The sequence below is a fragment of the Aspergillus vadensis genome (assembly GCF_003184925.1).
Source record: "Aspergillus vadensis CBS 113365 unplaced genomic scaffold BO88scaffold_1, whole genome shotgun sequence".
Lineage (NCBI taxonomy): Eukaryota > Fungi > Ascomycota > Eurotiomycetes > Eurotiales > Aspergillaceae > Aspergillus > Aspergillus vadensis.
In genome coordinates this window covers 1,853,723-1,875,644 of record NW_020292039.1, presented here as the reverse complement: position 1 = coordinate 1,875,644, position 21,922 = coordinate 1,853,723, and the positions used below count along the sequence as shown (strand labels likewise).

Sequence of the window (21,922 nt, the reverse complement as noted above, 5' to 3'; positions counted from 1 at the left end):
CCGGTTGCGGGTATCTGTGTTCTATAAATTCAGTGTAATGTATTGTGACTGGTTCAATCGAGGAAACATAGACACAGTAGATGATGATGGTGATAAATGTCAAAAACGCCTTGGCCATTTAAATACCAGACAAACAGATGTGATGTGTGGATGAAGCTGCGGGGTTACATGATGAAACGGGATAGAACGAAGAAAAATGCAGGAGAATAGATATGAAGGTACGCGATGTAATAAGGTAGAGCGAAAAAAAAAAGTAAGAAAAAAGAAAAAAGAAAGAAAAAAGAAAAGAAAAAGGCGAAGAGAAAGATAAAGAAAAGGAAGACAAAAATTGGAAAACACCTATCCCATCCATCCAAAGCAATCTGGCTCGGGAAGAATACTTCTCATGAGACGTCAAGGTTCCACAGATAAGACAATACAGGACAAGAAAAGCAGCGAAATATAGACACGCTGTCGGTCACTGTTGAGATGAGAATACCTGAGGGTGATTGGGGTTAAGTAGAGCGCACGTTTTAGGGACATCCAATACCGTTATTTACTTTCGAAGGAACCTTGGAACGGATGGCACAGCACCGCTCCGTCATCATTTCAGAGCATAGCCAGCCAGTTGATAACCTAAAGGGGCTGTTACTGAAAGTACTTGGTGGCGAAGTATGCAGAGCGTCACTCACCATCATCGCTTGTATCAAAGCTACCTTCTCTCCGTAGTGCTTACCATCCCAGCTATCAGCTTGAAGAGTCGCATTGTACATTCCCAGAGCATCCAAGCCTCTGTTGCGGGCTTCTTGGGCGGTGTCTTGTGAATACTGCCAGCTGGATGCGTGGATGTTGTCCCCCGAGTCCTTTTGAAGCCCAGGAGCTGTCGGACCTACCCAGAGAAAAGGGGTGTTCCGCCCACTGGCCTGGGCCAGAGTGAGCCATTCATCCATGCTGCTTTTAGCTGTAGACAGGGAATAGGATGTGGAAAGGGAAAGACTCAGGATCACGGGAACGGGTCTGTTTCGGCCAACTCCTCGGGCGACCATTCGACGAAATTTGTCATACACACCCCTTGGGGCAGGAGAACTGGCTGTAGCGAGGAAGGCATGAGGAATACCTGAGAGCAAGAAGCATGTCAGCAAACCAGCTCAGATGTGAGCATTGGTGGTGACTATGATGCTGGGGGTGCTTACGGGATGAACAAGCGTAAGGCCTGCGAGTGGCACTGCTTCCTTCTTGGGCGTATACTTCATCACTCGAAGTAATTCGCAAGGGTAGGCACGATCTACTAGTGAACTGGGATTCACATCGGCAATCATGGCCATGTCCTTTGTTTATCTCCCACTCTCTCAGGGATCCAGTGGCCAGGTCCTCCCGCAAAAGAATGTTGAAGCCTGCATAGGTATCGGCCAAGGTATCATCACCCACGAAGACGATTCCATCGAATTTCCGAAGAATGTCGCATACTTCGGCGCTAGTGAACCACCGATAAGAGCATCCTGGAGGGGAAGGTCAGTTTGAGTGTCAAGAAGGCAATTGTTGCCCCTCTGGAGCCCCTCCGAGAAGCCGAAGTGTCCGATACGAGAAAAGAAAGATCATCGATTTGGCACTTGCCTTGAGAGGTATACGCAGCGTCAAAGCCGTGACGCCCGCCATTGCTCATGGCGTTGAGCAGGGCATCACGAGATTGGCAGTATGGGTTGCTTGAAGCACGTTCGCCATCACCGGGTTGAGGGGGGCTGAAGAGGGACAGGGAAGAAATGTCGCACTCTTGACGACCCACATAGGGAGCCAGTAAACTATGTACAAGACGGGGCCAGATGAGTAATTGGGTCATGGACCAGGAAACGATGAGGTCAATCAGGAAGGGGAAGAAAAACAAGGAAACTGACAGGGAGAGGCATCCAGGCACTTACTCATTCGTGTCTTTGGGGGTGAGAGGCTGTCTGGAAGAGGCGTAGAAGGGGTAGTAGAAGACATCCCGAATCAGCCAGACGATATAAAAGACACCCAACACCCACAGACAAGCCATCAACTTGTACGTGGAGGATCGCCAGGTGACCCTACGAATCAAGCGTCGACCGTTGGGCCCTTCGATCGGGCCGCGTCGCTGTGGAGCATTGCTTTGCTGCATCCCGGAGAAAGGATAGGCAAGAGCTTCGTTCATAGTAGATGAAAGACCCAATGATTCGCTGTGAGAGGCACGACGGCGAGACATATTGGGTTTGTTTACATGAACATGCAGCTGGAGGGGTAGTACAAGGGGGAAAGGAGAGAGTCAGGAAAGATGCATCTGCTGAAGTACCAGAAGCCCTTGTTTGCTTAGGTGACTGACTGCCCAGGGCTAATCCAGTCACAATGCAAGCTGAAGTCTCGGAATCAGGCAGGATTCCCAGCCAACGTAATGGGGCCGGCCAGGGGAAGCACCCCGAGGGGGGGCAAATAGGATAGTAGATAGTATCGGAGTAGGAAGGGAGTGAGGGGGGTTGTGATTTGTGTGGTTTGAGGCCGGAGACAGGCCGTCTTGTGTCTGGCACAACTCGCCCGAACCGGTAATCAGAGAGGCACGTAGAGGTTGATGGTGATGGGTGATGATGATGGGGTTAGAAGTGATAGTAAGTTGTGGCGTTGGAGACACTGACTGCTAATTTCCTAAAGCAGGAAATAAACAATCACCACACGAGAGAGGGAGAGGGGGGGTGTAAGATGGGAGGGGGAGTAGCTGAAGGAGTGGAGGGAGGCCTTTAGATGTCTCCTTCTGATTGGGATGATATTATTCCCAAGAATTGGTGCCTCTCTCTGTCTCTGTCTCTCTTTCTCTCTCCGTCTCTCTCTTCTCTTCTTCTTCCTTGCTTTCTTTCTCTCTTTGCTTCGATTTTCTTCTTCTTCTGTTCTCCTAGTCCTAACTGGACGTGACTTTCCTTTCCCTGCCACCAGGAATTTCCTTCAGTCAAAGTTGACGGTTGCCCCAAATCCGTTCCACCAAGTGGCCTCTCGTTCTTTCCTTTTTGAGCAGGTTTCTACTTCCCACCCAGTCTTTGCTCTGTTGGTTTGACTGGTTTGCTTTCAGGCTTTATTAATTTCTTTTTTTTTCCCTTTCCTTTCTTTTTTTTTCCCCTCTTGTTTTTCAACTTCTGTCTGTCTGTCTGTCTTGTTTGGTCTCCTCTGGCTTGGCTCACAAGTGGTCCTCTTTTTTTCCCCTGAATATTAACCAATACGAAGGCTCCAATGACAGGACCACACACGCGCACACACAATGGGATCAACAGAGTGACAGAAATATAACCTAGAAAGCAATGGAGGGGCAAGTAGTAATTATGAAGGAGGGGCTAATTGACTGGTTCCGGGCCAGTGAAGGGCAGAGATTCGGCTTCAACAGCATGAGCGCAAAAAAGGCAATGCTGGGAAGGTTTGCGGATCCTCTCTATCGGGTTCCTGCCAATGAGTGAGTGCACAGCAACAACCCAGCCAGATAGTCTGGTAAACGCCTTCTCCAGTGCAATCGGGAAGATTAACAATAAGAATTGCCAAAGGGAAAAAGAAATATGAGGTCCAAAACAAGAAAGGCCAACTAATCATCAAAATCTATGCAAAGAAAAGAAAAAAGAAAAAAGAAAAAAAGAGACAATTAGAAGAAGAATGAATCCCAACAGAAGAGGGATTGAAGAAGAAACCCAGAATACACACACACACACACAGAAAAATCAAAGACCATAGATAAATACTAGTAATGAAATATAATAAATGAGGAAAAAAGACATGACGAGGGTTTTTGATGTTCGTGCAATGCCGGTTTGCATCATTTTTCTTTTCGCACCCCAATTTTTTTTTGTTCCTTTTGGGTTAGAACAATAAACCCACAGGGTAACGGAAATAAAAAACGAACAACTAAAAACCGACACATGCCCTCAATCAAAGCCGCTGGAACAAAATCCTGGGACAAGCCATCCTTCCACTGCATGTAAACAAACTGGTCGATGGATCCATTTTACCCCCTCCCTTCTTGTCCCGATCCATCAGTCCACAGCCGGGATGAGCTATAGCCATCATCATAACACATAAGAATGACAACCAAACCCACTCCCGCACACAAATAATAACAAGCCTCGGGGGAAGAAATTGGTCCGTGACATCAAATCGGACACTTTCCACTCACCTATTATGGAAAAGTTTGCCCCTCTAAATCGTAATCACTGCGTTTTCCGACCACTTCGGGATCTGTCGCAGATCACACAATCGATAAAAAAGAAGAAATAAATAAATAAATGAAATCGAAGAAAAATATATAGTATGATGAGAGTGACAATATATATATGTATATATAAGAAAGTTGAGGCCCAAGATAACTTGGTGGTGAGATCAACACCAAATCTGAAACCAAATAAAAAAAAACACAAATAAAAGTATCGGTATCCCCAAGAGAAGTCCCGTGGAAAGAGAAACTTGAACTCAGGATCAACCCAAGAGTTGCCGGTGCTTCCTCGGCGATTTTAAAACGGTCAACTCACACCGTACGGTGAGATGAGGGCCAGTCAGATAACCTGACGGGCAGATACTCGAGGTGACGACTAGTTCTCCGGTTGGTGGGCCAGACAGGTGTCAAAAAAGTTAACGAGACTCCACTGTTCAAGAAGGTTTCGGGCGGAAAGGACATGCGAAGAATTGAATGTGAGACCAGAGGGACGCCAGCTGGAGTTAACTGAACTATGGCCCCGGGATTGCAAGCTAAGGGGAGGAGAGAGCCCCTTTAGGGGACGAACAAGGGCCTTAGTTAGAGCCAGTCCATGGTCACCTTTTTTTTAAATGACAGGGGGTGTGGGTGGGTTGTCATCGACGGGGGTATGTGTGTGTGCGTGTGGGTGTGTGGAAAATCGGGCTCCATCTCTCGCAGACTCACATTTCTTCTTTCTTTCGAAAGTGATAGAGCAGAAATGACAGAAGATCATGACGACGCAATGATGGGTAAGGAGTCACCACCTGCCTGAAAGGCTTGGGTTGGGCATCCGTTTTCCATGTTCTTTCGTCTCAATTTTCTTTTTTCCTTTTTTTTTTCCCCCAATTTTTACTTTTTTTTTCTTCTCTTTTATTTGTCTGCTCCGCCTCTTCTTCCAGCCCTATGCAGCGGTTTGGGGGGGTGATAGGAGTTCTCACCGCGTCGCGTCGTCTCTCATCCTCGCCCATCTTTATCAGGACGCGGCCTAGCCTGATTGGCTCTTCCCGTCAGTGGACTAACCATCGGAGATGCACCACGAGGATCTTCGCTGCTGCGGCCGTCGTTTAAATATTCCACCTGGGTCTTTTTGCTTTTTCCTGCTGTTGTGTCCGTCCAGTGACTAGTACTAAGTTCTAGCGGTGATGAACCCAAGTACAAAGCCACGATGTGGCGGTCCAGCAGATGGTTGCCCAGACCTTTCTTCATTTTTCATATGCAGGGACAATACGGGATAGAACCACGAGCATACGTCCATAACAATACAATTCTTAGTCTTTTTTTGTGTCATAAGAGGGATGTTGTCCTTTACCACATCTGCACTTTTTGTTTTCCCTTCATGAGACGATTTGTTTCTAGTTCAGCTTCCCGCCAGTGTTGCTAGCCATCAATGTGGCAGGTGACTAGATTTCTATCTATCCAGACCCTATGGGGAATGGTCACGAGGCCGATCCCAACAGCGATAAACTCCAGCGATAAACTCCCCAGAGAGTTACTGACTACTAATTGGGAGCCGGTGTACACGGGTATACATAAGCTTGTTGAGAACCTCATGAAGAACCACGGATCACTGGGGACACCCACGGGAAGGGGTGAACCTAATCAGGGTGTACCTTGACAAAAGCAGCCAGCTGCGTTTTGAAGATGGAGGGAAGAGACAAAGAAGCAAATCCGAGGCTGACAAGGAACAAGGGACTCTAGACTAATGGACTACTTACTATTACGCTTGCTGGATGGGGTTCTGGCCAGTCGGAGGGTGCGCGTGCCCCGGATTCGAACCAGCCTCGGACGAAGGGGAGATCCGGAGAAAGGTTCAGCTTGACACCGGCAATCCCGTGTGCGTCGACCTATTGCTCGTGACTACAGCTATCTACTAACTATTTCTTGACTAGTCAATAGTTGACACACACACTACACAGGCCCGGAGAATATCAGCTTAAGTAAGATGAAGGTGCATATAATGCCACCAGCAGCAGCAAGGGTCACATCGACAGTCGGCTGAAAGGGTCTACGCGATGAGGCAAGAGGGGGAGGCGATTGAACATGGCCAGCCATGACCAATTTCCTCCGTAGAGAACAGATCTGCGATCTTGTCTGTCCGCCAGCAGAAGCAGAGCAGGCGATTCACGGAGTATTTGAGCCCGGAGTGTTCCTGCTTTTCCCTAAGACCGGGTGGTGCAATGGGCATTTCTTTAATGCTTATAAAAGAGTGGCTCCGAATCGGCAGAGGAAATAACAACATCCTCGGCCAAGCACGGGATCGCAGACGGCAACTGCCCCCCACCAGCACACGTGACCCTTGACTCCCCGGGAATTGTGAGTCTCAGTCTCCGCAGCTGCCCATCCAAAAAGAGTCATTCCTCCTCCACCGGTCGGTCTGCCCACTTCCCTCCGCCCGTGCTCTCTTTCCTTTTTCTCTCGAACACCACCCCCCCAAAGTGTCTCGATCGGTCTGAAAAGTAAGATCTCTTCTTGGCTATTGTTTGTTCTTTCCTGTCTATCTTTATTGTTCCCGTGGTGGTATATATCTCTCTGCCTCTTGCCCACCCGAGTTCCTGGTTCTCTGCGAGGCACCATTCCGGGGATCTTCATACCGCCCGCCGTTCCGAGCTCGCCTGCGAGCGGAGGTGTCCCTCAACCTCGGTAGTCCTTCTCTCCCACCTCTCACTCCTTACCAACTGTCACAATTGACTGACCAGCTATTCGACCAGCTGCTCTCGATTCTTTGGAGCGCTTGTATAGTTCACATTGGTTGTATCGAGTGCTATTCCAGGCCGTCTGGCCTGATCCTCGCATTGACATCATGTGGAAGCCGTCGGAGAGTCTGATGAACACCATCAGACATTATGCCAGCTTCCCTGCTACTGGTGTCTCTCTCCGGCAGATGGTGCAGTTTGGAGATAGGCCCTCCACAGGTAAGTCTTCTTATTTTCTTTTACAAGCACTTCTCTCTCTTTCAACTTCTTGGGTGATCACCCCGCTAACCTCGTGATCTTTTTCCCCCTCACCAGGCACCCTCTTTCGCGCCTCACAGTTCCTTTCCGAAGAACTCCCAATACGTCTCGCTCATCGGGTCCAGGATCTTGGAGAACTTCCAGATGGACTCAGTGAAATGCCATCTATCAAGAAGGTCCAGGACTGGTACGCACAGTCGTTCGAGGTATGACTCATACCCGCTGGAAGTTGGTTTTCGGGTGAACGACTGACATGTGATAACGTAGGAAATCATCAACCTCCCTCGACCTACTCTGACCCAGGAAGTCAAAACTCGTCTGCTCCGTCCGGGGAGGCTCAATGGAGGCACTTCAAGGATCCTCTCCGAAACAACCCAGAACCCTAGCATCCGTGAGGGACAGTATCGCTCGTCTCCCTCGTCCCTGTTGAACGGCAACGGCAACGGCAAAGGCGCCGCCGTGGGCCGAAGATACTATGCTCCTTCTGATGACCATGGTGATTGGCCCCCGGAATTGAATGATTACAATGAACGCTTCGCCAAGACTTTGCAGCACATTAAGCGGAGACACGACAGTGTTGTAACTACCGTGGCTCAAGGTATCCTTGAATGGAAACGAAAGCGCCAACGTCTGCAGATTGACTCCACTGTTCAGTCCTTCCTTGATCGGTTTTACATGTCCCGGATCGGTATACGAATGTTGATCGGTCAACATATCGCTTTAACGGAACAAACGCATGTGCGACAACCAAACTATGTCGGTATCATTTGTACGAAAACCAATGTGCGCGAGGTAGCCCTTGAGGCTATCGACAACGCTCGGTTCGTCTGTGAGGATTACTATGGTCTCTTTGATGCACCCAAAGTGCAACTTGTCTGCAAGGAAGATCTGAACTTCATGTATGTTCCGGGTCACTTGTCCCACATGCTCTTTGAAACCTTGAAGAACTCCTTGCGTGCTGTCGTGGAAGCCCACGGTGCAGACAAGGATGCCTTCCCAGTCACCAAGGTCATCATCGCAGAGGGCAAAGAAGACATTACCATCAAGATTTCCGACGAAGGTGGTGGCATCCCTCGCTCCGCCATCCCCTTGGTCTGGACGTACATGTACACTACCGTAGAGCAAACCCCTAGCCTGGATCCCGACTTTGACAAGAGTGACTTCAAGGCTCCCATGGCCGGTTTTGGTTACGGTCTGCCGATTAGTCGACTGTATGCTCGCTACTTTGGTGGCGATCTGAAGCTGATCAGTATGGAAGGGTGAGTGTTAAGGTCCCGACCATATGAACGACCCAAGATAATTAACCACACACTAGGTATGGCACTGACGTCTATCTCCATCTCAACCGGCTCTCTTCGAGCTCGGAGCCCCTGCAATGACAATTACCAGTCATGAGGGATGGTCGTGTCCGGTTCTCCACTTCCCACCGACTGCATCCTTTCTACACAGAACCGGATCCACCACCATCCCAAGGATTGACGCCGATGAATATTCAAAGCGCGCGGATGCGCAATCGGGAAGTTTCCGAACGCAAGCAGGTTGGAGATGCAGCAATTCTACTCAACGCTGAGACGCGTGGATAAAGTAGCTGCAATTTGCTTGGCGCTTACCCTCGCCCAGTCAACCCGCCCATGCCGACGCACTAGACTGGGGTACTACTAGTGGGGACAGAACTTCCAGAGAACTATAAGCCACGAAACCTTGTCATACCATGGCTCAGCATGTGACATGGTCGGCCCCCTTGCAGGCCTTGTGGGTGGAAAGGTGCTACTACCATTTTGATACTTGTTGAAAAGTGCTGCGCTGGCAATCCCCCTGTGTTTATGGAGGATGTATTGAGATTCAGGCCGCATTTCTGGTCTATTAGATACCCTTTTTGGTACGATGGATCCGCATTGGAAGACACAGGCGCTCATGCATTCATTGACTTGAGTCGTATTTTGGAGATCTATCTATACACCACTATAGATGATTGGGTGCCTGTGCCTGCATTCTTCCCTGGACACCATCTTTTGTTGCTTGTTTGCTTGCCATTATTCATTGCTATTGGTTATTATGCATGTTATGCCTGAGTCGCAACCCTCCTTGTATAGTATTTTTCTTACGGATTGACGGAATATGGTACGGTATGGTTTGGATAGGATTTGTATGTACACAAACGCAGCGCTGAATCATTGTTTGGATATGTGAATAATACACTTAGAATTAACCCCGTAGGGAAAGCTTAGTATCTATCAGTCACAATTTCTGCTACTACCCCTCAAACAACCCCCTCCTTCTCTCCCTCTCCCGATACGACGCCGACTGTTGCAACCCCCTCCCCCCTCTTACCCCCCTCCCCACCCGATCCGGCGTCCCCATCCTCCCCTTCATCTTCGACGCCGCCGGCCCAGACCCCGAATTCGACCCCGACCCGACCGACGCAGGCGACGACTGCATCCCCCCAGCACCGCTAGCACTAACCGATCCCCCTCGGCCCGCACGCTCCATCATCGGCCTCCTCCACCCCGCATCATCCGTCTCATACACATCCACCACCTGTCGCGGCACAATCATCGCAACCGTCGACGACGACGAAGAAGCAATACTGCTCGTGCTGGGATGCTGCACGGTGAACCGGTCTGCGCGGATCGAGGCCGCGGCTTCGGGGTCCTCGGGGGCGAGAAGGCGGGATAGAAATCGGCGGCGGCATTGGGGAAGGGTCTGTACATTATTTTCATTCGTACTGTTTAGTGATGCATCTATGGGGAAGAAGTGGGGAGGGAGGCTCTTACCTCTTGATGCGCCAACGCTTGGATAGTCAGTAGTTCCCTATCTAGAAGGACGCATAATGCGGCGTGGCGGGCTTCGCGAAGGCGAGTGCGTATCTGACGTTCTTGGTCGAGGGTTGTTTGGTAGAGGGTTGGGCCTAGGTTGGGGGTTGGTGTTGTGGGGTAGGCTTGGTGCTTTGGTTAGTGGGGTTCTTCTATTTCTTGTTCGATTGTTGTTATGCTGTTGGAATTAAGGTGGTTATGGGTGATTGTGAGGGGCTTGCTTGCTATGTGCTGCGCTGAGTGAAGGGTGGTGGGGGAAAGAGTACTTACTATACCCCATTATACCCGACTGAGGCCGCGAAGACTGTAACGAGTACTCTACCTGCATATCGTCGTCGTCCTCCGCCGATTCGCTCTCCTCGAGGTCGTCGAGTTCGCGGATTAAAGACTCGTCGTCGTCTTGGAGTGCTTCCATGTAGATCTGTTCCGGGTAGTCGTTTTCGAGGTCTTCGTCTTCGTCATCGTCGTCGGCAATCACGATGGGGTCTCCTTGGCGACGGCCGGGGTTGGGTGTGGGGATGTTGGGGTTGAACATTTTCCTTTCTCTTCTTTGTTTCTTTCGTTGAGGAATTGAGATTGAAATGTAATTGGTGGCGGAAAGTGCGTGGAATATGTACGAGATGCGCAGAGCGGGTATTGTTCAAGTTGCGCTGTTTAGCATGTGATTATGCGTAATGCGCGCTGATAGGAGTCACGGGGAAAATTGCTGATGGTTGGGAGTTGTAAGTAGGATCGGGTATATGTAAGAAGTGCAGAAAGTATGCTGGTATGTCGATAGACAGAGTAAAGGTGCTGTGTGCTGTGGGTGTGTGTGATTCGTGCTCAAAAGTATTCGGCACGAGCTCCGCAGTGCATACACTGTAAAGGTCGAGCTCTGGTGCCGATCAGAAGGAATGGGCGAACTGAAGCTGATAGAAGCTGCACGAGTGACTGTTCGGAGGAAAAGTACTGTTCAACCCCGTCCGGCAGGATTAGCCAAGTCAATACTCCTGTCGTGCTGCGGTTCGCAAGAAGAAGAACTGGCGCGAAGCTGATGAAGAGAGAGAGTAAAGAGTGGAGAGGATGACGATGGCGGAGAAGGAATGGGTAGCGCGGCTTAGTCACGGGGCTGCCCTACATGGCGGGTTGACAGGTCACTTTTACGAACCGCTTCACTGCGAAGGATGCCATCACTCACAATCAGATGGTTCGTTGGTATTCATTTCTATCGAGTATCTCTATCTGCTCGACCATAACTCGCTCAATGCTCGAACAATCCACTTCCATCCCTCGATGCCTTCCCCCCCAAGTCACTCAAACAACCCTCCCACCCTGAAGAAGCCAATATACTATGAAGCTAGAGCACGAAACATCCCAGCATGACATGCCAACCGGGTAAATGCGAAGAAATCTGCAAAAATTACAAGTGAAGATCAAGATGCGATATGTCAGACCCCAAACCACCAGCTCGAAGGACGAAAAGACGCCGTCAACGCCAAAGGATAATGCCGCTAAAATGACTCGCAAGCGCCTATGACCGGCACCTTGGGCATGCCAGTAAGCCGTGCGGTGTTTGTATCAAGAAGACGGGCTGAAACTGATCTGGTATTCTCAGAAACGCTAGGCAATGCTCCAAGATCGAATCCCGCGTCCCGTCGAAAGAATTAGCACCCGTTCATTAATGAATTCGTGGGCCAGTCGTATCCGGCATCACCCCTGCTATGCATCAGAAAAATCGTGCTACAATGTCCTGGGAATGGATATGCATACCATGTTGTTACGTTATTGTTAGTGTAAGCCTCTGCATGATTGGCGATATACTCGGTCGTCTCATAGCCTGGCGGGTCGCAGGTGACACTGATGTTGTCCGGATCCTGGTATATGCGGATATAATCGAATCTCATAAATCCAGGCATTATGTCGCGGATTGTCTCATTGATTGGAGCGAAACTCCATGCCATACCCAGGTTCATAACTATCGACATCGGCTCCATGGGAATCATCCGCTGTCCAACGTTGCCGTTGGGACCGATAGCTCGCCCGTCTAGGGTCCAGGTCTTATCCTGGCCCACGAACCAGGTCACGTTGCCTACCGCACCCGGGGTATACTCGAACGCATATACCTGGTATTCGGTCCCATTATACCAGCGGTTGTTGAGGTTAGTCAGGCCAGACATAGCCTGCTGGTACGGCCCGCCCCGATAGGAATTGATCTCGGTGATACGAGGGTCGTACACGGCAGTGTAATCTGCAGGTTGTTAGAACAGATATGACCGGGCGCATGTTGTCAGCAGCGTTAGGCACCTACCGTAGTCAGGCATGTACCAGATGTCAAATGGTGCCATTTGCAAACTCTGGGACGCGGTTCCAATGAAAGCGTTTGGGTTGTTGTTCAGAGGGCCTACACTGGCCTCGATCACATCAATTTCCGGGGCCCCACGGGATTTGCCCGGGGTGGGATGATCGGCACCGTCACAAGTGCACGCCGGTAGACGCATGCCTGGAAGAAAATTGATACCATCTGGAGAACTCTGATTCGGCGTAATGCCTGCATCGCATCCGTCGTAGTAGCTGTATGGCCACGTGCCATCCGTGGTCGCAGCATAGCCCGGGCGGCCGAGGTTGCCCATCGCCCAGAACCCTGGCCAAAATCCAGATACATCTCCGGCTCCGGGCAAGGAGATACTGGCTTCCAAGCGTCCACCGGAGAAGCACAGCTTATTCCAGCTCTGCACCATTCCCGAACGGTAGCCAAGCTCATGGTTTGTAAAGGCATCGAACCGGATCTCCAACGATCCATCTTTCGTCGTGACCGCATCCGGGTCATACCACTACCAAAGGGTTAGTCGCGATGCATTGGTGGAAGACGATATCAGTACTAGCCTCCAGGTCCTGCGTCACACCATACCAGAAATCCATGGCCTGATAATAGGCGTCATCCCCATCATAAAATGTTCGACCAGGGGTTTCGAATTCGTCCGAGAACTGCTCCGGGTCAATGACTATTCACTATTGTAGCTCGCAGTATCTTCTCCCTGACTCACCACTAACTGCCATTCCTTCCCATCCACTGTCTTCTTTGTCATTGCTGATTCGGGTGTGTCAGGGTCTATCAATCCAGTCCTTAAATTGGTGAGACCTGATCGATCCCCAACGTCAAGACACAGGGTATCGGCAGGGTCACATGTCGGCACGTATTTCTTTGATATCCCGCCCAGGGCAGTTCTGAATACCAGTCAGTATACGACGATTTTGAGCACGGAACTAAGACCAGCAGGCCATGGATGACTCACATCACTGGGTAGGCGACGAATAACACTACAAAGCCCACCGTCATGAGGAGCAGCCCACCCAGATTGACAAGACCACGCTTATTCCATACATCGCACACAATGTCCTTGTCGTTTGGATCGGGATTATGCATATAGTCATCCTTCTCAACATCCTCCGGGAACAATAATAATCCTTCTGTTGGCATTATGTTGTACTTTTCCGTCACTGTTTGAGTGTTCACGTCATCCCCTTCACTTTCTGCACGCGAGGGCGCCCGGGAATCTTCGAAACGACTGTACAGGTAAGCTCTGGCATCATAGCTGACCGCCTCTGAGCTCCAGCTCGTCCGTCGCGAGGACCGAATTGACAGTTCGGGAGACCGCAGTTCCTCTCTGACGCGGTAGGGCCGCGGGGGTATTAAAAGCTCGGTTGATTCTTGGGGAGTGGGCGAGCCCCATGTCGTCGGGAACGTGGCTTCAGAGGCCGACTGCACCATGCCGGGGGTCAACGACCGCCCCATCTGCTGGGGCGGTACTGACACGTACGGATCATCGGAGTCGGCGAATGGGTCATGCTGGCCCGAATTGACACGGATGTGAGGTGTCTCGCGAAAGATCGCCTCTTCGGACATCCTGCGAAATGAAGGTCCGCCTCGAGGGGACCGGACTGGACGCTTTTGTATGCTAAGTCTGAAGCTCAACGGTGCTTATGCGAATTGGGTGTCAATGAGCGATTACCCAATATATCAAGATCCCTCCTAGCTTCCTAGATCACACGTCCTCCACTTTGTGACCTTTATGTTCCCCCTGGTCAGGCAGATGCCCACCCTCTGGAGACCAGGTATTTCACTGCAAGCCCAAATGTGATTGAAGAGAGGTGTCAATTGCTTAGCCGTAATGAGTGACAGTGGAGGCGCGACAAATATCGTGTGTGTCAATGCGATAATGAGAATGAAAGTGGTTGTCCGATGCCCGCCTATATCTAGAGCCAGTGCATATAATCAACGTCGACGCTGAACACGACGATTGATTAGTTTGACGAACGAGTTTAACGCAAGGCGAGATAACTTGATACTAAGGGATTGTGGGATGAGCGACAGAAAGGTGATTGTGCAGATAAAGAAAGAAGGAGTAGTGAACCGCTGAATCGCTCACAGGCCGAAGAATATCGCGCAGGCAGAAGTCGAGAGAGTGGAAGAAAAGAGAAAGCACGCGAACTGGAGTCCAGATGAAGATGGTGACAGGGACAGTCGTGATGCAGGGCTCAAGGAAGGGATGGGCAGCGCACGAAGTGAAGGAGGAAGAAGAAGAAGAAGAAAATGAAGGTGTAAAGAGAGAGAGAATGGGAGAATGGGAGAATGAAAGAAAGATGAAGGTGTGTGGCAGCCAGAGTGTGAACAAACAATGTCAATCCCTCGAGTGGGCAAGTTGGTCCTACATGCATGGATGAACCCAAGCTTTTTCTTCCCTAATTTTTCCTTGAATTTCCCCTTTTTGCACCAAAATGGAATCACCTTAATTTTCCCTGCTGGGTGACGGCGGCATTACAGCTGCAGGAGGGAGTAATTACAGGAGGGTTTGGAGTGCAACGACATGGCGGAATGCATTAAATCAATTTTAGAGTCTAAAATCCCCTGGTGGGATTGCCAGGTCCAGAAAGGGCGGCACCTGCATGGATGCTGCCTCGAATTGAAGTTATACTGCATCCCCTCGATCCCCGTCCGTGGCTGCGGTCTTCCTTCCAATAATGTGATGAACTGCTGCTGCACACGACGCAGGTCCGGCCCAGGTACCGTATACACTTGCTTACGCAGTCAGTATTCAATTCCTGACGAAAGGACCAACGTTCCCCGGCAACCCTTTCCATGACAGATGAGATTCCTGAATGTTGGGAAAGAATCCGGTTGCCCTTGACTGGCGGGAATGACGGGCCCTGAACCATGGAATTCCATTTTGGGCCGAAAATACAGAGTTAGTAAATCCCATCGCGGGCGCATTAGTCCTGTTTGGGACTAGTCAGTACCAGGATGGAACGGCCACTAGTTCTCAAACCGATAACTTACAGTAACTTGCAGTTGCGCGAACTGGATTTAGCGCCGATCATCTGGTACTGTAACTTGGTAATAAACACGCCTTGATCTCTCTCTCTCTCTTTCTGTCTCTCCTTCCCGCATTCTTGCCGCCGTTGGCCATTGACGACTACATTCCATCTCTCCTGGCTGCCTGGATTATAGTCTTCGAGGGGATATAAGATAGGCAACAAAGAATCGCCAAGTGGTCCTCTCTTCAACTGACTCCTGCCCTGGATAATCCAACCTTATGACTTCCCGTTACCAGAGAGCAACTTACGAATCTCTGCTATCGGCCCGGACGGGAGTGCTCAGCCATTGCCGATGCCGCACTATTTCCGTCAAAGGGATATTATCCAACCTAAATTCGCTATCCTCGCTGGCTATAAGGTTGGTTCTAGAATTATCAGCCTGGCTGTACAATACGTGTCGACTAGACAGGAAGTTAATCCGGCTGCTGACCACCAAACACGGGCTTCATCGTGATCCAATGGATCCTGTGTAACATAATCTACTAATTGGTCTGAGGCTGATTCATCTACAAAGCAGCCGTCCCATTGGCGATGTACCTGCTTTCTCGGCTAGGCGCTGAGGATGGGCAATCATATCTAAATATATTTATATTACCCATTAGTTCTTTGCGAAGTAGAGGTGGAAAGATCCCCCGTACAGCGCTAGGAACCCCTGGCCTGTGCTTTGGCGGTTGTTCATCCCGCATGGACCACATTCCATCAATAGTCAGCCAACTCAAGTGCACTAAAGTCAGAGGTCTCAAGTTGTTTGATCAGTAGCCGAGTTTGCAACTGAAATTGGCTTTATATTCATGTGTAACCCAGACCAGCCACCAACACGTCAGCTCTGGTCAGATCTGGCACAGCCAAGTCAAGACCAAAGTCTATTAGTTAATGTGCCATGGCCCTCAACTTGTCATTGAGAAAATATATTAGTTATAGTATAAGCAGACTATCTACTACCCTAGTACTGAGGGCACGAATAGCCACAACTTACAGTGCCGGGCGCTTAACTACCTACCCATCGTTTGTGCCTTACATGCGACCTTTAGCCCACTAAGCTAGTATATTTCGATCGGTACTGCGACATATATATATAGTAACATATAGTACTTATATAACATCTAATCTTACTACTATCTCGAATTGAACTCCGACTCTTTCAGACACATCTTTAACAATTTGTACCGGCAATATATATACCCCCCGAGTCCTACATTGAACCAATAGCCTCCCAATCGGTATACCAGCCCCTAACTACATTTCTGAGTCTGCGTGAATCCAGTATATTAGTTAGTGCTTTTACTAACCCTCTCTTAACCTGGGCCAAGCCCACCTACTACTCTATTCCTACTGAAAGCAACCGGACCTGGATAACTGCTCTCATTAACCACCCCCATAGCTAATAGTATATACACAGTAATACATACAGCAATAGTCAACGTCTATCAGTAACTGACCCCAAGCCCACCTACATTATCCACAGCAGCTTGCATACAACATCAACCACACCACCAACATTTCACTTATCCACCTGAGCTGATAAGCCAATACTCTCCTTCTCAAACCCTTTGATCTCAATAGACACCCCAGTCGCATAGAACAAAGCCTCATACTTCCCACTGCACCATTGCATCACCATTGCATCCACCATCACTACCACCATTACCAAACACTGCATATCACCCATCCCCAGAAACATATCAATCAATCAATCATCAATCACCATGCACTCACCTGCATGAACAATCACTCCTCCTTTTCCTCCACTACCACCACCAACACCAGCACCACCACCATCACCCTTCACACCTCCCTCCACACGCCCCTCCCCCTCCTCAGTTTTAACCTTAACCTCCCCCTCCCCCTCCCCCATCTCTTCATCCCCCACAACTGCCCACCCCAAACTGGCCACATTAGCCGCCAAAAACCCATCAAACCTCTCCACCACCCCCCTAGCACACCCATCCACCACACACCGAAACCTCCCCTTAACCCTCTCCTTAACACAAACGGCGGTACTAAGCAACTGCAACGACCTACCCACACCCAAAGGCACCCACCCACCCCTCGACGCCAAATTAAAGACCATATACCAAACATCATGACCCCGGGGAATAGCCCTGCACGCGACGCGCCAATCACCCATGAGTTTATCAAAGCCGGGCCACGAGATAGCGCAGATATTATTGCAATCGTTGTTCAGCATCACGGGGTGTCTGGCGCTGGGCATGCAGGGCAAGCGGGGCGGGGTGATGTAGTGCATGTTGGGGTCAGTGGCGCAGTCGAAGAAGAACAGGCTGTCCCGGTTCTGGGATGAGAAGGGAAGTGGGTGTGGGGAGCATGGGAGGTAGCCGATTTGCAGGTCGTGGAGGAGGTAGAGTCGGATGTAGTGTGCGTGTCGGGTGAGGAGGGTGTAGGTGGTTGGGTTGGTGAAGGCGTGGTAGAGGGAGTGGGGGTCGCGGAAGGCGAGGATGTAGGAGGTTGGGTTGCTGATTATGATGTTGGGGTCGATTGTGGTTGTGGTGGGTTGGGAGGTGTTGGATAGGATGCAGATTGGGTGGTTGTTGGCGTCGATGTGGAGGAGGATTTCGGTTTGGGGGTGCTGGTCTTGGAATTGGGCTTGGGGTGGGTAGGGGATGAAGTGGATTTCGGGTCCGGGTTGGATTTGAGGTTGAATCTGGGTTTGGGCTTGAGGTTGGATATGAGGTTGAATTTGAGGTTGGTTCTTGGGTTGGGTTTGGGTTTGGACTTGGTGATTGCTGCTCATAGTTTGATTCATGGGCTGTGCCATGCTTTGGTTCATGGTGGTTGGATTGTGAGGTTCCATTATGTGTATGATTGTTCTTGTAGTAGTAAGGAATTGGATGGTAGAGGACTGAGGTTATTGAGATTGATGTAGGGCTTGTATGTAGGAGAGTAGAGGATGAAGACGAAGAGAAGAACGGAAGAGAAGATGTAATGGAGAAGACAAAAGAGCTCATCTTGTATAGTTCTCTATATACTTGACCTAACACATCTCACTGCCATATAGGGCATTCTGTTTATAGCCGTGAATGAGCTTTTATGCTCAGATCGCCCGGGTGTCAATCGGTCTGATGCATCATGATGCAATTACTGAGGCATAGTGAAGAGATTCACTTCGGCGCAGTTGTTCGTAACACCAGACTGCATATTGGTGGCGGGTTGAGCAAGTTTGAAGCTGTTATATAGAAAAAAAAAGGCTGACCCAGTTATACTAGCTACCGCTAGTGTGAAAACAGCGCTAAGGATCAGAATGGTGAATTGAATGAGCGTTAGGGCTAGGACACTACTGCACATAGGCGCTTCTGGAATGCATGGAAGATTAGCAAGTAGTCATATTAGTATTGCTCATATCGATATAAGTGAACGTCATTCTCATAACATGTTGTTGCCTCGACACACCATCATCCACCCATTACTCAAATCAGACCACCCAAAAACAATGTAACAACCCAACCAGATGCAATCTAAGTCTCAATAGCCTTAGCCCTCAACCCAACAACCAACCCCTCGGTCCCATCCAGCGCCAAAACAAAGTACTCCACTCTCGACCTGGCCACCTCAACCCGATAGACCTTGACAGCCGCGCCATCCTCATCCCCCACGGCAGCCCGGACTGCCCTCACTACCCCGGCGTACTGATTCTTCGGGTCAAATGTCGAGAATGTCAATGTCTCAATGGAGTTAGAGAGGTCCGCGTCGGGAGAAACGAGGTTGGAGAGAGCAGCTATCATCACATTTACATTAGCTTATAATAGATCCAGTATACTCGGAACAGGCAACTCACCTGCATCGGGCCAGATTCCCCGCCCCGCATCAGGCCATTTCAGGGCAACGGGTTCAAACGGCTCATCTGTTTCGGAGACGTAGAAGGTATCGACGGAGGTGAGGGGCGTGGGGACGCGGACGTTGGTGTGGATGGTTTGGGTGCGTGGGGTGGAAGAAGTGTTGTCTCGCTGGGGCTGGAATTGGCTGGCATTGAGGTCTGCGTTGGCCTTGTTCAGGAAAGACATGTAGTCGTTGTCGGAAGACATGGTGCGGGTGGGAGGGGGGGTGATGATGGTGATGGTGTTGAAGTTGGATGCTGGTCTTGTGATTTTGGAGAGAATGTAGGGACTGCGTTGGATATGGGATCGAGATGAATATTGATGACAGCGGTGCTGGTGATATGATGGAGTAATCTGGACTGATTGTTGGAGCTGAATGGAAGAGGGGCGAGCAAAAGATGAGGAGGAAATTGAAGCCCAAGACACGAGGGGATCAATGACGCAATGGCCAGTGCGGCTGAGCGGCCAGCGGCGCAGACTTGCGGCGGTCATCTGATTGGTGCTGAAATGGGTGACAGAGGGAATGAATGAATGGATGGCTTCTAGAAGGATAGAGTGGAACAAGGTCAGGTAAGCAGCCAGTGAAGAGGTCGAAGGATGGATAACTGTTGGAAGAGCCCCTGATCTTGGTTGTCTTGAACGGGACATGGCGATCCGATCCAGGAAAATTTGCATCGGAGTCTGCGCACACACCATGCCTTGCCTACTACGCAGAACCTCCTATGAAGATTTTTCTGAGGCCTCCATACTGCAGTGGTTTAGGCAGATAACATAGAAATCCAACACATTATTATTGCTACGTAAACTACCGTGACACCATAGGAAAAAGTGAAAGGTATTCTTCGCTTTTATTGAAACGTAATATAATTTGCACTACACCGAACCATTGCCATAAACACCTTAAGCGGAAGTCTCCAGGTCCTTCTTGAGGGTACCCATGAAGGCGCGCTTCTCCTCGGGGGTCTGGAAAGCACCGTGACCGAACTTGGAGGAGGTATCGATCCACTTGAGCTCGATCTTCTCGGTGGCCCTGCGGCTGGTCTGGGGGTACAGGGTCTTGCGGAGGGTCATGACACGCTTCTTAACACCGGGGACGGAACCCTTAAGGAGAACGAAGTCGTTCTTGACCTCACCGTAGTGAACGAAGCCACCCATGCTAGATTGTATTTGTTAGCGTCAATGCTTCTCAACCTTCAGGTATAGGCTACTTACGGGGTGATCTGCTTCTTGGAGATGTCGAAGTCAGTGGAGGCGTTACCCTCGTCGGAACCCTTGCCAACACGGAAGACCTTGTGGTTGCAAGAGGTACGGTGGTGGTAACCCATCTGACCAGCACGGGCAACAGTCCACTGGACGTGGTTAGGGTGCCAGGCACCGATACAAGCGACCTTACGCAGACCCTTGTGAGTCTTACGGGGAAGCTTCTTGGTGCCCCAACGGCTGGTGACACCCTGGAAACCGTGACCCTTGGTGACGGCGATGACATCGATCATCTCGTCCTTCTCGAAGATGGAGTCGATCTCGATGGGCTTCTCGAACAGGTTGCGGGCGAAGTCAACCTTGTCGGCAACGGAGCCACCGTTGACCTGGATCTCCATCAAGTGGGCCTTCTTCTGCTTGAGGGGAGTCTTGCGGACTTGAGTGTGGGCGAGGACACGGACGACAGTGCAGTACTTCTTGATGCGCTCGAGCTCGCGGGTGATGGAAGCACCGTTCTCCTCGGCGTGCTTCTTGGCGTACTTGGTGAAAGCCTTCTTCTTGCTCTTGTACCAGTTCTTGTAGAAGCGGCGCTTGACCTCGTCGCTCAGGTGCTCAGCCCAGACGGTGGTGAGAGAGCGGAGACCACGGGGAGTCTCAATGTAACCGACAACACCGACAGCGACAAGCTAAAAATCGAAGTATGTCAGTCATTGAACGGATCCACATCACCAGGCCAGAAGAAAAGATTTTTCTTTCTGCCTTCTTCCTACCAAGGGGTCCAACGTACGGGAGGAGTCTCGATGACGGTAGCAGCCTCGACAACTTCCTTCTTGTGCATCTTGGCACCAGGACGGTCAAGGTCACGGACGACGGTGGTCATACCGGCCTTGTAGCCCATGGTGGCCGTCAGGTGGACGGGCTTCTTGGGGTCATCCTTGGGGAAGCTGCCGAACAGTTCAGTATATGTCCATCAAATCCCAACTTTTTCGTCTCGTCTTCGCAGTCGAAAAACTAACCTCTTGACCTTTCCGCGGTGGCGGGCGGCGCGCTTGCGGGGCAGGTAGGCAAGAGAGCCTGTCGAAATCCAAGTCAGTATACCATCCACACACAAGACCTCGAGATTCCAATATCGCTTGAGAGGTCGCAAAGTAGGTTGACGAACCGTGCCGAGGCGCTTCGTACTTCCGGTGACTCCTGTAAAGTAAAATGAATCAGCGACATTATCCCTCGAGGTCAACAATTGCCATAATGCGGCAGGTCCTAACTTACATCTTGACCCTGTTGTCGTTAGTCGTCGAAGTGGTGAGTGAGAGTGTCTATCTCTGAGTTTGCCGAAAGTCGTATTTTGCACGCTTAACGAATGTGGGCTGATCTAAGCGAATTCTTGGCGGCTATTTCCCATTCGGGTTAAGCGACCACGGGACCGAGACCTGAGTTCCTTTATGCCTCAGGCAGAAACAACCCACGGTCACGAGGTTCCTGCTGTCGGGCGAATCTCCCGGTCGGCAATATTACCAGATCCAGTGCCCTCCTCCAAGTGTCTGCGCCATTGCCCTACTTAGGGTATTCTGTTGCGTGCCCATC

At 50.3% G+C, this 21,922-nt stretch overlaps 8 protein-coding genes across 8 annotated transcripts; 1 reads left to right on the top strand and 7 right to left on the bottom strand.

Annotated features, from left to right (window-relative positions):
- Positions 1-6: 6 nt before the first annotated feature.
- On the bottom strand, positions 7-470 carry BO88DRAFT_19478 (uncharacterized protein). Its single transcript, XM_025701834.1, has one exon. The coding sequence runs from the start codon at positions 350-352 to the stop codon at positions 119-121; it is 234 nt and encodes a 77-aa protein (XP_025568459.1). The 5' UTR covers positions 353-470; the 3' UTR covers positions 7-118.
- Positions 372-2,471, bottom strand: BO88DRAFT_19532 (uncharacterized protein). Its single transcript, XM_025701836.1, has 5 exons — positions 1,896-2,471; positions 1,594-1,778; positions 1,173-1,478; positions 672-1,096; positions 372-615 (listed from the first exon to the last, which is right to left on the bottom strand). The coding sequence occupies exons 1-5, from the start codon at positions 2,195-2,197 to the stop codon at positions 589-591; spliced, it is 1,245 nt and encodes a 414-aa protein (XP_025568458.1). The 5' UTR covers positions 2,198-2,471; the 3' UTR covers positions 372-588.
- Positions 2,472-6,783: 4,312 nt separating this feature from the next.
- Positions 6,784-8,522, top strand: BO88DRAFT_378133 (PDK/BCKDK family protein kinase; the record flags this gene model as incomplete). Its single annotated transcript, XM_025704433.1, has 4 exons — positions 6,784-7,104; positions 7,201-7,349; positions 7,411-8,402; positions 8,459-8,522. Exons 1-4 carry the CDS (start codon positions 6,993-6,995, stop codon positions 8,520-8,522), a joined length of 1,317 nt encoding a protein of 438 aa, XP_025568457.1. The 5' UTR covers positions 6,784-6,992.
- A 1,220-nt stretch (positions 8,523-9,742) lies between these two features.
- Positions 9,743-10,989, bottom strand: BO88DRAFT_400334 (uncharacterized protein). Its single transcript, XM_025705533.1, has one exon. The coding sequence runs from the start codon at positions 10,489-10,491 to the stop codon at positions 10,153-10,155; it is 339 nt and encodes a 112-aa protein (XP_025568456.1). The 5' UTR covers positions 10,492-10,989; the 3' UTR covers positions 9,743-10,152.
- A 420-nt stretch (positions 10,990-11,409) lies between these two features.
- Positions 11,410-13,839, bottom strand: BO88DRAFT_378131 (SKN1/KRE6 family beta-glucan synthesis-associated protein; the record flags this gene model as incomplete). The annotated part of the gene is made up of 6 exons (XM_025704432.1): positions 11,410-11,651; positions 11,706-12,183; positions 12,244-12,766; positions 12,804-12,920; positions 12,980-13,160; positions 13,229-13,839. The coding sequence occupies 6 exons, from the start codon at positions 13,837-13,839 to the stop codon at positions 11,600-11,602; spliced, it is 1,962 nt and encodes a 653-aa protein (XP_025568455.1). The 3' UTR covers positions 11,410-11,599.
- Positions 13,840-16,809: 2,970 nt separating this feature from the next.
- BO88DRAFT_483685 (uncharacterized protein) lies at positions 16,810-18,257 on the bottom strand (the record flags this gene model as incomplete). The annotated part of the gene is made up of 2 exons (XM_025712239.1): positions 17,025-18,257; positions 16,810-16,943 (listed from the first exon to the last, which is right to left on the bottom strand). Exons 1-2 carry the CDS (start codon positions 18,115-18,117, stop codon positions 16,810-16,812), a joined length of 1,227 nt encoding a protein of 408 aa, XP_025568454.1. The 5' UTR covers positions 18,118-18,257.
- Positions 18,258-18,778: 521 nt separating this feature from the next.
- BO88DRAFT_421039 (uncharacterized protein) lies at positions 18,779-19,630 on the bottom strand (the record flags this gene model as incomplete). Its single annotated transcript, XM_025708482.1, has 2 exons — positions 18,779-19,038; positions 19,099-19,630. The coding sequence occupies 2 exons, from the start codon at positions 19,628-19,630 to the stop codon at positions 18,779-18,781; spliced, it is 792 nt and encodes a 263-aa protein (XP_025568453.1).
- Positions 19,631-19,904: 274 nt separating this feature from the next.
- Positions 19,905-21,921, bottom strand: rpL3 (60S ribosomal protein uL3; the record flags this gene model as incomplete). Its single annotated transcript, XM_025704431.1, has 5 exons — positions 19,905-20,294; positions 20,351-21,024; positions 21,126-21,282; positions 21,355-21,412; positions 21,897-21,921. The coding sequence occupies 5 exons, from the start codon at positions 21,919-21,921 to the stop codon at positions 20,039-20,041; spliced, it is 1,170 nt and encodes a 389-aa protein (XP_025568452.1). The 3' UTR covers positions 19,905-20,038.
- Between the last annotated feature and the right edge of the window lies 1 nt (position 21,922).